A 12,470-nucleotide genomic window follows, 5' to 3' on the forward strand; every position below is an offset into this window, starting at 1 on the left:
GGGGCATAATATTAAGAGACTTAAATGGATTGCATTTCTGCAGTCACCAGACTTTCCACCTGCAAAATAATGTAAGATGTTTTTACCACTAATATTTTTTGAGTAGCTTGATTATTTTTAACTTTTTTGGCAGTTTGTTCCCAAAAATGAACGTTTGCTAAATGGTTTTAAGCACTTGGGTTTAATGCATAAATGTACTTGTCATTCGGCAGTAGTTTTTCAGAAAAAATAAACTTTTCTTGGCAGTGAGGTAGATGTATGGATACCTGAGCCATTCCACGCTGAAGTTCCTACAGACTGGTGGGATAAGGAAGCTGATAAATCCCTTTTAATTGGAGTGTTCAAACACGGTGAGTAATGTCTCAGTCTGAGCAAAACTCAGTTGTAAGGCTTTCTCTGTGTAGAACTATTCAGTCATAATATTAACAAGTATTGTTCCAAAGAACTGTTGGCTTGTAGCTCCTGTTTTTTTTCTTCTGTATTAAAAAATCTAATATGAGTCGTAAATATCAGATGCTGTTTTTAAATGTTTGCAGAACATTTGAGAAGAAAACATTACTTCCTTGGCTGTAAATAAAACAAAACCATATTTGTTTTAATAATAGCCAAACAGGACTATAGATCGCCATAAACTTTGCTTCCAGCACGGCTTCACTTGCTAACTCTGCCAACCAGTGTCAAAGTGGACGGTGGGCTTAACCTCTGCTATTAATCTGTACAAGTGCCTCCTGGGCTTTGTTCCAAGCAATATTTCACAAATGTCAGTGCTGAGAACTCCCGGCTCCCTTGAGTGGGATGCAGCCTTGTTAACTTTGAAAGGCTGGGGATGCAGAGCTGGCATGATATATACAGTGAGCGATTCCTGATTATAATCCCAATTCTCTGGAGGTCGCAGAGGTATTCTCAGCAGCCCAGCCTGACTAAAGGGGAGAATGATGGCTTATAAAACCTTTCATGATTACAGTTTGGCTTGAGGCTCTACAGCAGTTAGGAGCAGTGTGTTGTAGTACAAATCCTAATTGAATTGTGCTGTTCTGCCTATGTACAGCAGCTCTGTTTTGTGGGCTCAGCTGAGGCAAGTCTAGTCTAAAAATCATTTTCCTGCAGTGCACTGTTGGGATCTGCCATTTTCCATCTAGTCAACTTGGGCAGTAAAAAAGCAAACAGCAGCTTGAAAACCATAGAGGGAACAGTGTCATCTTACTGACATGCATCATCCTAAACCTAATAAGACAGGTTCGCTGGCCTCACGTATAACCCATGTATACAGCGGGGGGGTTCAGCTTACAATGTGAGTTCCAGCAGGGCCAAAGCTATAGAAGCAGGGGGCAGGGGAGGGGCACGAATGTGGCAAACTACTGTAAAGGTCATAAAGTAACCATTAAGAAGCTTCTCCTACGTCTTATAAAACTGGGTGTCAAAAAAGAGTCCTGAAAATCTCCTTCCATTTATCATCTGCTGTTTGGTAGAGATATCTTCATGTTGTTTTTATATTGGTGAAATTACCAAAGAAAATGCTCAACCTTAGTGGAATAAATTACTTGTTTCTAAGAACAGGTGTCCCTTATAAAATAATTCCTTTAAAATCAGAATTATGTTGAGGAAAAGTTCATGGTTCTTATTTTTTTGCATGAAAGTAAAATGTGTACCTCTTGTCTTAGAGAATTTGTCACTGTATTTGCAGTTGTAATGTGATTTCTTTTCTTCCTTCTGAGTGCAGGCTATGAGAAATACAATTCTATGAGAGCTGACCCTGCACTGTGCTTTCTGGAACGGGTTGGTATGCCTGATGCCAAGGCCATAGCTGCTGAACAGAGAGGGACAGACATGTTAGCAGATGGTGGTGATGGGTAAGAAGGACATTTTAAAGAATTTTAATAAATGTTGTCGGTGTTGTATATATTGGCATGACTTCTACCTATTGTACTGTGCTTACATCTGACATGAGGATACTAGGTGATGAGTTCATAGCTAATATGGTACAAAAGTATTTTGAGCTAATAGTATCTCAGGTTGCATGCACAGAGTTGAACTTAATCTATTCATTTATCCCAACACATCACTGTAAAGGGATGCATAATTCTTTCTGTCCCCCACATCCTTGATATCCTTGTTGTTGTTTTTTTCTCTTGAGCTTATTGAAATCTCTCAGCAATGTGGTTGTATAGTTCTTGTTGTTATGATTTTTTTTAGAGGAGAATTTGACAGAGAGGATGAAGATCCAGAATATAAACCAACCAGAACGCCTTTCAAGGATGAAATTGATGCAAGTATCTCAACATATTAATACATGTGCACAATCATCATTGACACTCAGTGTTTATCTGTAAATATTTTATAATAGAAGTTCACCTGCTGCCAGCAATATACTTGGCAATACCTCATTACCAGTTTTTTGGGAGATGGCCTTTTTTCCTGTAAAGAGATGAAGCACAGTTGAAATATAAAACTAAAATAACTCTCTTATCTTCCCCAAAGGAATTTGCAAACTCTCCTCCAGAGGATAAAGAAGAATCTATAGAGATCCACAGGACAAGTAAGGCTTTACGAAATGGGCTGATGTGAACTCTGTTGATGATTATTCATGTTGGTGCCAATATGTTAGGAGAAAGCTTGCTCCTTTTGGATAAATTTGCATTAAGATTTTACCTCAATTTTTCTACTTTAGATCTTTTCAGTAATAGTATGTTATCTACAAATCTTGCTTGGTTACACAGTAGGATTTGTGTGTAAATAGGATGAAGCCCTGGATGTTTCAAATATGAATATAGTCATTGATGTTTTTCAGTGAGATAATCTTGTGATGGCTTAGGCTATCTGTTTCAGTGTGGAGAAAACTTAGCCAGTGTAAGAGAAAATAAGAAGATGGGAAATTATAAACTAAAGTGTTTCCTCAAGGAACAAAATAAATTTAATAATATATTTCAATACCTTGACTCTCTAATACAAGGATGTCATGACATCAAAGTCAGGAATGACCCAGGAATGACAAAAATAAAAGGAAGGCAGTTGTCTATGCAAGTCTGAGTTTACTTTTATTACTTTAAGGTAGAGTTTTTAATAATTCTAGCCATACTTCATTTCAAACAAAAATTGTTAACAACAACATGAATGTATTTCACTCCCAGGGTAACAAGGCATACTTTCTTACTGGATGAAATCAGACTTTTATATTAGTCATAAAATCTTTGAAATGCCTGATATTATCTTCGTAGTACACAAATACTTTTTTTATTCTCTAGGCAAGCACAATGAAAGCAATGCCGAGTTAGGCCAGCTCTACTGGCCCAATACTTCAACCCTGACTACCCGTCTGCGTCGCCTCATTACTGCCTATCAGCGCAGTTATAAAAGGCAACAAATGAGGCAAGAGGCACTAATGAAGACTGACCGACGGAGACGTCGGCCTCGAGAGGAAGTGCGAGCACTAGAAGCAGAAAGAGAAGCTATAATAACTGAAAAACGTCAAAAGTGAGTTTCCCAAGATTTATTTCCCCTAAATCCCAGTTGAGTACTGATGAAAAGCATCTTACCATTGCTTCAGGGGTTTTTTGAAACTACTTGAAATTTTGGATTGTTTGGGACAATCTAAATGATGGTTAGATGCTTTTGTAATTGCCTTAATTTTTCCTCACTAGGTGGACAAGAAGAGAAGAAGCAGATTTTTACCGTGTAGTGTCTACTTTTGGGATTATCTTTGACCCCATAAAACATCAGTTTGACTGGAATCAGTTCAGAGCCTTTGCCAGGCTTGATAAGAAGTCTGATGAAAGTCTGGAGAAATACTTCAGTAGTTTTGTGAATATGTGCAGGCGGGTATGCCGAATGCCAGTCAAGCCAGATGATGGTAAGTTTACTAGCAGGAATAATTCACGTGCTTAGCTAGTTCTGTTAAGATGCTCAGTGTTGCAGCTTGATTAGATAACTAATGTAAGTTTAAAAACCAAATCTGATATTTATCTACTTTGAAATAACAAAAATCAAATATTGTTGCAGAACCACCCGATCTTTCCACCATGATTGAGCCAATTACAGAGGAGCGTGCTTCTAGAACTTTATATCGCATAGAACTGTTACGGAAAATCCGCGAGCAGGTTCTTCATCACCCTCAATTAGGAGAGAGGCTAAAACTCTGCCAGCCAAGCTTGGATCTGCCAGAGTGGTGGGAGTGTGGTAAACATGACAAAGACTTACTGATTGGTGCTGCTAAACATGGAGTCAGTAGGACAGATTATCACATCCTGAATGACCCTGAGCTCTCTTTCCTTGAGGCCCATAAAAACTTTGCTCAAAATAGAGGGGCAGGAAATGCAAGTACTGTGTCTTCTTTAAACCCACTGGGTGCTGGCTGCAGTCAAATACCATCTGTTATTCCATCCACACCAGTACAAGATGAAAAGACTACAGAACAAACAGAGTCTAAAGTTGAGACATCTGAAAATCCAGCAGCCAAAGAAAAGTCTGATATTAAAGAGGAGACTGACACTGCAGAAAAAGACACTAAGCAGGAATGTGATGCTGAGGCTGAGCCTGGTCCTGTTAAATGTGAATTGAAAGATATAGAAATGAGTACAGACGTAGATCCAAAATCTATTTCTGAAAAAGGTTCAGAAGAGGACGAAGAGGAAAAACTTGATGATGATGATAAATCAGAAGAGTCCTCCCAACCTGAAGGTAATACATACATACAGAACTGATTTGACCAACAGCTAACATTAGCCTCACAGCTGTTCCAAGCTGTACCCACTGATAAATGGCATACAGGAATCTATTGTGCCAGCTGAAGGTTGGTATCACAAAGCAGCTTCCCAGCCCTGCCCCCAATCCTGAGTGCTAGGTGCCCAGATACGGTAGTACAAAGAGTGGCTGCAACAGCCCTGTCTGCATAGCAGGTGAATCCACACACAGCCAGTTGACCAAATAAAACAGCCTCTGTGTACCACCAAAGCACAGTAGAAGGCCCAAGGATCTGTCTGAACAATTATTCAGCAAATGTCTAAATTACTGGGAGAGTACCGTGTCTCAGGTGTTTTATATATGTATCTTTCAGCAGCAGTGTGCCTGCCTTTCTCTGGAGCAGTTAGCAAAATGTCATACTAAATCCTACTTTTATTTTTCTGAAACATCCAGAGATTGATACCACCTGTTTTTGTTCAACCTTTTGTAGCATAATAATTTAATAGTTTTCTATTGACAGTTTTCATAGAAAGCTCCTCTGAATAAGTATATTGCTTATATCAAATGTTGCCTCTGCCTTGAAGTTACAGGATGATAAGTAAGACTAGGGTTGCACTGTTTAAATAAGAAAATGAAGTGGCCCTTTCTCAACTAATTATTATTTTTAATTCCACATTTCAACCAAAGTTTGAGTGAGAATGACTGGTCTGTTTGTAGTTAAGGCCTGGTGATTGTTGTTTCTCAGCAGGAGCAGTTTCTCAGGGTAAGAATTTTGATGAAGAAAGCAATGCATCTATGAGCACTGCAAGGGATGAAACCCGTGATGGATTTTATATGGAGGATGGAGACCCTTCAGTGGCTCAGCTGCTTCATGAAAGAACATTTGCCTTTTCTTTTTGGCCTAAGGTTGGTTCAGGATATAAGAGCATGTGTCCTTTAAATAGAATTAGTAAAGTTACTCATTTTTTCAGGTTATATTTTAGTACTACATGAGATGCTTTTTATTAACACCATAATGAAGCCCTAGAAATTTCATTAAATATTTTCCAACATGGTTTCTTAGGAAGGTGGGAAAACAGGAGTGGCATCACAATGAAGACTCTTGGGCAGACCAACAGACGTTATATTCCTTGCAGTATATCCGTTGTTTGTCAACAGCCTCATGCTTTGTTGATAGAAGCAAATTTATTATCTTGAGTTATGAACTTCATCTGCAGATTGGCCTGCAGTGTTAGAAGCAGAGGTTTTGTAAGATCACCTTTTATTTTGGGGAGGGGGGATTGCAGAGAGAGGGAGTACTAACGACCTACATGAAAGAGCTATTATGTAATGTTGACAGATGTAATTGTATTAAGGTTTCCTATAAACATAAGCAGCAGTTTTGTATAGTTTTAGCCTATGTTTTAATTCTGTAACAATGCAGGAAATTATTTAATAGGAAACATTCATAAAAACTATGAAACGGTGACTTTGTAATATATCCACATATAATTTAGTTTCTCTTTTGGAAAAAAAGGGAGTAGGGAGAGAAATAACATAGTAATAGTCTTAAGTTTACTAATCACCATAACAGGGCCATCTGGTTTAGGGGGGGAAAAAAACTTGCTCTAATAGGCTTATTCCTGGGGAAAGGAAGCAGTCTGTGCAGCTGCTGAGATTTGCTTGTGGCTTTTGCACTGTTCTGCTGTTCAGGAAGCTGAAGGACGATCCTTTTTCCCTAGTAGCTAGTATTTCTCTCGTTCTAAAGTTCCTACTATTTCAAACAGGCTAGAACAGAAAATTATTAAGTACTGAAGTGAAAGAATTGAGCTGTGTTATCTCCGTGGTAAATTTAAGAAACATTAATTACATTAAATCTTCTGTTGCCAGGTTCAAAAAGCTTTACCAAATGGTTCATGGTACAAAAAACCCCCTTAATCTGTGTAAATTCAGTCTAAGTAGACTAAGAACTGTAATTAGAATTTTTTAATGTACACGCTTCAATGAAATTTGAAGTGATAATGGGTGTGGAATGAAAATTGACATTCATTAGATGTCCCCAGGTTGGTGCCCATTTTATAATGTTGAAATTTATTAATAGTGACGCTAATGAGGAACCACTTCCCGGGACAGAATTGCGGATCCAGCCTGTGGATCTGAAGTACCAGGGCTTTAAGACACGGATTTCAAATGTTCTATTTCTCCTGTCCTAACTGTTAATTTTGCTGAACGATTAAAATTTAGCAATATGCAAACAATAATGACAGCTCCCTGTAAACGTGCATTTATTCCTAGAATATTTCTGCCTTGCATCAGTCTTTTTCGCCACAATTAAAATACCGTTTCTCTTCCGGCTCGGAAGCATTCTGTTCCGTATTTTTCATTTTTTTTGAGGTTTTGCAGGCTAGCCTGCATAGCTGTGCTCATTCTGAGTTTAAATGGCTACTTTTCACACCAAAGATTCTTTTATGTACTTTCCTCTATCCAGGACCGAGTAATGATCAACCGATTAGACAACATCTGTGAAGCAGTGCTGAAAGGGAAGTGGCCAGTAAATAGACGCCAGATGTTTGATTTCCAGGGGCTCATACCTGGGTATACTCCAACAGCTGTGGACAGCCCTCTGCAGAAAAGGAGCTTTGCAGAACTCTCCATGGTTGGTCAAGCTAGCATCAGTGGCAGCGAAGATATCACTGCTTCTCCTCAGTTATCAAAGGCAAGTTTGCATCTTTCTGGTATGTCACAGAAAAGGGAAGAGCTCATTTTACTGTTTAGATAAGAGTTTGGAAAAGACTAGCCCAACAGGCATTACATTGTTTTTTGGAAGGGTGGGGATGGGAAATGAGGCCTTTCTGTTTATACATTTCTTTTCCCCTCTCCTCCCCCCACCCTCCACCCCCTTATTGCTAAGTGCAGCATTTCCCTCGCTGCCCTCCCTCCATTCTTTACACCTAATACAGATGTTAGTAATTTAAAAAGCTCATTTTTCATTAGGAAGATGCACTCAATTTATCAGTTCCACGTCAGCGGAGAAGGAGGCGGAGAAAGATTGAAATCGAGGCTGAAAGAGCTGCCAAGAGGAGAAATCTTATGGAAATGGTTGCCCAGTTACGAGAGTCTCAGGTGGTCTCAGAAAATGGACAAGAAAAAGTTGTAGATTTATCAAAGGCCTCACATGAGGCAACAAGTTCTACCTCAAATTTTTCATCTGTTACTTCAAAGTTTATCTTGCCTAATGTCTCCACACCTGTATCTGATGCCTTTAAAACTCAAATGGAGATGCTGCAAGCAGGTCTTTCACGCACACCTACAAGGCATCTGCTAAATGGCTCTTTAATGGATGGAGAACCACCCATGAAGAGGAGGAGAGGAAGGAGGAAAAATGTGGAAGGACTCGATCTGTTGTTTATGAGCAACAAACGGACATCACTGACTGTAGTAAGTCAACAACCTAGGTTTCCGATTTTGTTCTTTTGATTTAGTTCTTTTTGTTTCTGTTACCCTGAGACCCGTGGTTTAAAGTGCTATTGTCATACACCAAGTGACTGTAGAAATTTGCTGCTCTTAGTAATTCAGTCAGTCCCCGTTCAGTTAGAGACACATTTGCTTTTTTTGACCAAAATGTTTCTCGGATCCAATAAAACACTTTTAATCTGAACAGGTAACAGTCACATTCTGGCAACTGAGCTTTGTGCAGCAGATTGCTATTTACAAAAAAAAAATAATGTTTCACAAAAATTCTTCAGGTCCTATAATAAAATGGGCATCCAATTTTAAGGTTTTTAATAAATATCAACTACATAAGACGAAAGATAATCTTAGTAACAGTTGGCTTTCTGGTTACACATTAAGTTACTTTAATGTAGCGGTATTGCTTTACATGGTAAAGTGGATTTAAACCACATGTCTAGTGAGATTCCCAGATAGGTGAGTTCTGATTCTTTACTAGTCAGTTTGGGGGATTGCTTCTCTATTCGTAAGAATTCACACCAGCATCAACTTTCTTTTGTAGGAGGATGCAGAAGTGACCAAAGCATTTGATGAAGATATGGAGACCCCATCAGTAAGGAACATTCCATCTCCTGGACAACTGGATCCAGACACTCGCATCCCTGTAATTAACTTGGAAGATGGGACCAGGCTGGTTGGGGAAGATGCACCTAAGAACAAGGATTTAGTCGAATGGCTTAAATTGCATCCTACTTACACTGTTGATATGCCAAGTTATGTACCAGTAAGTAGATGCTATATAGAACGTCAGTTAATTTCAAATTGGTTTGGCTTTAAGGTTTTTTTTGTTGGTTGGTTGTTTTTTAAAGAATTTTTTTTCTAATTTTAGAGGCTTTGAAGGTTGAGCTTACTTATTTAGGTTATGAGCATAATCTAATTGATGCTAGCAGGAGCTTTCTGGTCAATTTCACTGGATCATGGATCAGATCTTCATGGGGCACCAGAATGTTGTTTTAACTTTGTTTTATATACACACTTCACTTGTATGTTGGAAAAGATGCCTCAAACTACAGTATGTAGAATGTTTCCTTCTCATAAGAGAGAATTTGAGAGAGGTATTTGGCCAAAGTCTTTGTTGCATTTGGTTGATACATGGTTTATACCTATTTCTTTTAACCAAAAACTGACAAGCCAGTGCAATATATTTTAATTTTTCCTTTCAGAAGAGTGCAGATGTGCTGTTTTCCCCATTTCAGAAGCCGAAGCAAAAACGACACAGATGTCGAAACCCTAATAAACTGGATATAAACACCTTGACAGGAGAAGAAAGGGTACCCGTTGTAAATAAACGAAATGGAAAGAAGGTAAAACTTAAGCAAATCAGTTTTGAGATCTTCTCCTAGAGTCATTTCAGAACACTTTTTGTAACCCAGAAGTTAGGATTCCATGCCAAAGTTGCTTTTAAAAAGGGTTTAATCTTGAGAGGATGAGCCATCTATCTGCAAGCCTTCTTGATCTATGTCCTTCTTCTATTGTACAAACCAGTAGCTAAAGCTGGGTGAACAATTTGTTATACTTCTTGCAATTTTTTGAAGTTTTTTCATACTGAATATTTAGCTAATATTATTTAGCTAATTTTATTTATATGGCATTAATGTCTCTAATTAGATGGGTGGAGCCATGGCCCCCCCAATGAAAGACCTGCCAAGGTGGCTGGAAGAAAATCCTGAATTTGCTGTTGCTCCAGATTGGACTGATATTGTTAAGCAGTCTGTAAGTACTTCATTTGTAGGACATGTTCCATTTAAGACTGATACACAGCTCTGAATCCTTTTTGGGAAAACTTTCCATGTAACCATTCATTATCAAGCCTTAAATTTGCAGTTTGTTTTCAGCTAAGGAAATGTTAGTGGCAGAATGGATTTCCCAACACTAGGGAGGAGATGATACAGGGCTGCTGCAGGTGTGACTGCAGCAGAGAGGAGAATGCTACCAATAACAAAGCAATCCTAAGCATTCATTATGTATTCAGGTTTTCGTATTTATATATCATAGAAGCTTGCTAGATGCCAGTCTTTGCCAGTAACTGAACATGAATCAGAGGCTTTGTCACATCCATGTAGGGAATGGATTTTTTTAATGAGAGTATCATTATTCATCAGAACTAAGGAGTTTAACTTTTACAGCTCTACATTTTATAAGATTTCTCCAGAGCAGAGGAAGTAGTTTTGCAAATACCCACGTACTTTATAGAAAAAGTAGAATATCGTTCAACTGATCTCTGGTAGTTCAGTATAAATAGAAAAACAGTGACCAGCATGTAATTGATGTTTTCCTTATTTTAATTGAGTTTGGCAAGCAGTTTGTGAAATGTCTATTTACAGGTCTGATTCTGTTTAGCATGTTTTGTCCTGTCATAGAGAATATACGCGTAAGTACTCTTTGGAGTTCACTTAGTTCCATTTTCTACGTTTTCTACCAGCTGCCAGCTTTCGTATTAGCAGCTAACCATTATTCGTTCACAAAATCTGCAACTGGTACTTCTTTGAATAAACAATTTAGACCATTGGAAAGGATTATACACTATTTTTCTCACAGGTCCTACCAGATCTGTAGGCTCATTATCAAGTACTGAAATTGTATAAGCAACAGTTACTGCTTTAAAACTAGAAATTTACTGACAGAAAATCTGTTTTGCACCCCTTTTTTCCAGGGTTTTGTTCCAGAGTCCATGTTTGACCGTCTTCTCACAGGACCAGTTGTGAGAGAGGAAGGAGCAAGCAGAAGAGGAAGAAGGCCAAAAAGTGAAATTGCCAAAGCAGCTGCAGCAGCTGCTGCTGTAGCTTCAACTTCGGGAATCAACCCACTGCTAATGAACAGTTTGTTTGCTGGAATGGACCTCACAAGCCTTCAGAATCTACAGAACCTACAGTCTCTCCAGCTTGCAGGTCTCATGGGCTTCCCTCCAGGACTAGCAACAGCTGCTGCTGCTGGGGGTGATTCTAAAAACCCGGCTGCCATGCTGCCTCTGATGCTACCAGGGATGGCAGGATTGCCCAATATGTTTGGACTAGGTGGATTGTTGAATAACCCAATAACAGCTACTACTGGAAATGCCACTACTGCTTCCAGTCAAGGAGAAACTGAAGATGGCACTTCAAAGGTAGAAGAGAAGAAAAGCGAGAATGAAGAGGAGAATAAAGACTCTGAGAAAAGCACAGACACTGTTTCTGCTACTGACTCTGCAAATGGATCTGTCAGTGCTGCTACTGCTGTGACTACCACTGCCGCCACTGCCACAACCACCACCTCCACCACCAACACTGGATTGCCAGCAAACCCTCTGGCCTTCAATCCTTTCCTGCTGTCCACCATGGCTCCTGGCCTGTTCTATCCATCTATGTTTCTACCTCCAGGACTGGGAGGATTGACACTGCCTGGTTTCCCAGCATTAGCAGGACTTCAGAATGCAGTGGGCTCCAATGAAGAGAAGGCTACTGACAAAACTGAAGGAGCTGCCTTTAAAGATGAAGAGAATCTAGAAGGCAGTGATGCAGAGGAGAGCCTTGATAAAACTGCAGATTCCTCCGTTTTAGAAGATGAAATAGCACAGGGTGAAGAATTAGACTCACTTGATGGGGGGGAAGAAATAGAAAACAATGAAAATGATGAATAACCAGTACCAGTTACAGTTAAAGTGTTTTAAACTTTCGACAAGTGGTAGTCCTACTGTTTACACTCACAGTTAATGTCCATACTTAGTTTTTATAAGCTGTTCTGTAACATAGTGTAGCAAAAAAAAGTTCAAGTCATGTTATACAGATGTGTCAAAAGGTATCTTGGTCATTAAGTATTGTGCAGTGCATTATTTATTATCCCTAGGAGAGATGAAATTTGAGAGGTGATCATGTCTTTTTAAGGAAATTGACATAATGCTCTGCTTTTTTTTTTTCTTTTGGTACCATTGGTATTATAAAAGCAGCAATTTGTAATCAAGTGGCACTAATAGAAGGAAGTGCTGCTTAAAGGAAGTATGAAGTTATATATTTAATTTTTTTATTTTTATTTTTTGCTGTGAAGGTCAAGATGAAATTTACATACATGAAATTTACATATCTTACTTGCGCATCATTTTGACTGTATGGGAGTTCACACATTCGAGTGCGCGCACACACACCCACACACACTCTCTCTCTGACAATCTCCATGATAGTGTGAATGTCTCTGTCTTGAGACACAGCAATAATAAGGCAGCTGTTGAATGTGAAGAGTACCTTTTGGAAATTAACCCACTGAGAAGGTTCTTACAGGATAAAGCTACAGTTTAATCGTCTCGTGATCTTGTAATGCACTGGTATAAACAA

The 12,470-nt window shown here is 38.9% G+C and overlaps 1 protein-coding gene across 2 annotated transcripts in view; it reads left to right on the forward strand.

The window, feature by feature from the left end:
* CHD7 (chromodomain helicase DNA binding protein 7) overlaps positions 1 to 12,470 on the forward strand; it is a 156,256-nt gene extending 143,786 nt beyond the window's left edge. For both annotated transcript variants that reach the window (XM_019548501.1, XM_019548510.1), the window contains 14 exons: positions 247 to 350; positions 1,721 to 1,850; positions 2,194 to 2,266; positions 2,479 to 2,536; positions 3,243 to 3,471; positions 3,639 to 3,847; positions 3,997 to 4,674; positions 5,423 to 5,583; positions 7,145 to 7,372; positions 7,651 to 8,094; positions 8,669 to 8,890; positions 9,330 to 9,470; positions 9,775 to 9,879; positions 10,820 to 12,470. In XM_019548501.1, the coding sequence (XP_019404046.1) occupies positions 247 to 350; positions 1,721 to 1,850; positions 2,194 to 2,266; positions 2,479 to 2,536; positions 3,243 to 3,471; positions 3,639 to 3,847; positions 3,997 to 4,674; positions 5,423 to 5,583; positions 7,145 to 7,372; positions 7,651 to 8,094; positions 8,669 to 8,890; positions 9,330 to 9,470; positions 9,775 to 9,879; positions 10,820 to 11,782 (3,745 nt within the window). In that variant the 3' untranslated portion in view covers positions 11,783 to 12,470. The remainder of the gene's footprint in view (positions 1 to 246; positions 351 to 1,720; positions 1,851 to 2,193; positions 2,267 to 2,478; positions 2,537 to 3,242; positions 3,472 to 3,638; positions 3,848 to 3,996; positions 4,675 to 5,422; positions 5,584 to 7,144; positions 7,373 to 7,650; positions 8,095 to 8,668; positions 8,891 to 9,329; positions 9,471 to 9,774; positions 9,880 to 10,819) is intronic.

This window comes from Crocodylus porosus, unplaced genomic scaffold (assembly GCF_001723895.1).
Source record: "Crocodylus porosus isolate Cpor-Errol unplaced genomic scaffold, CroPor_comp1, whole genome shotgun sequence".
NCBI classification, from domain to species: Eukaryota; Metazoa; Chordata; order Crocodylia; family Crocodylidae; genus Crocodylus; species Crocodylus porosus.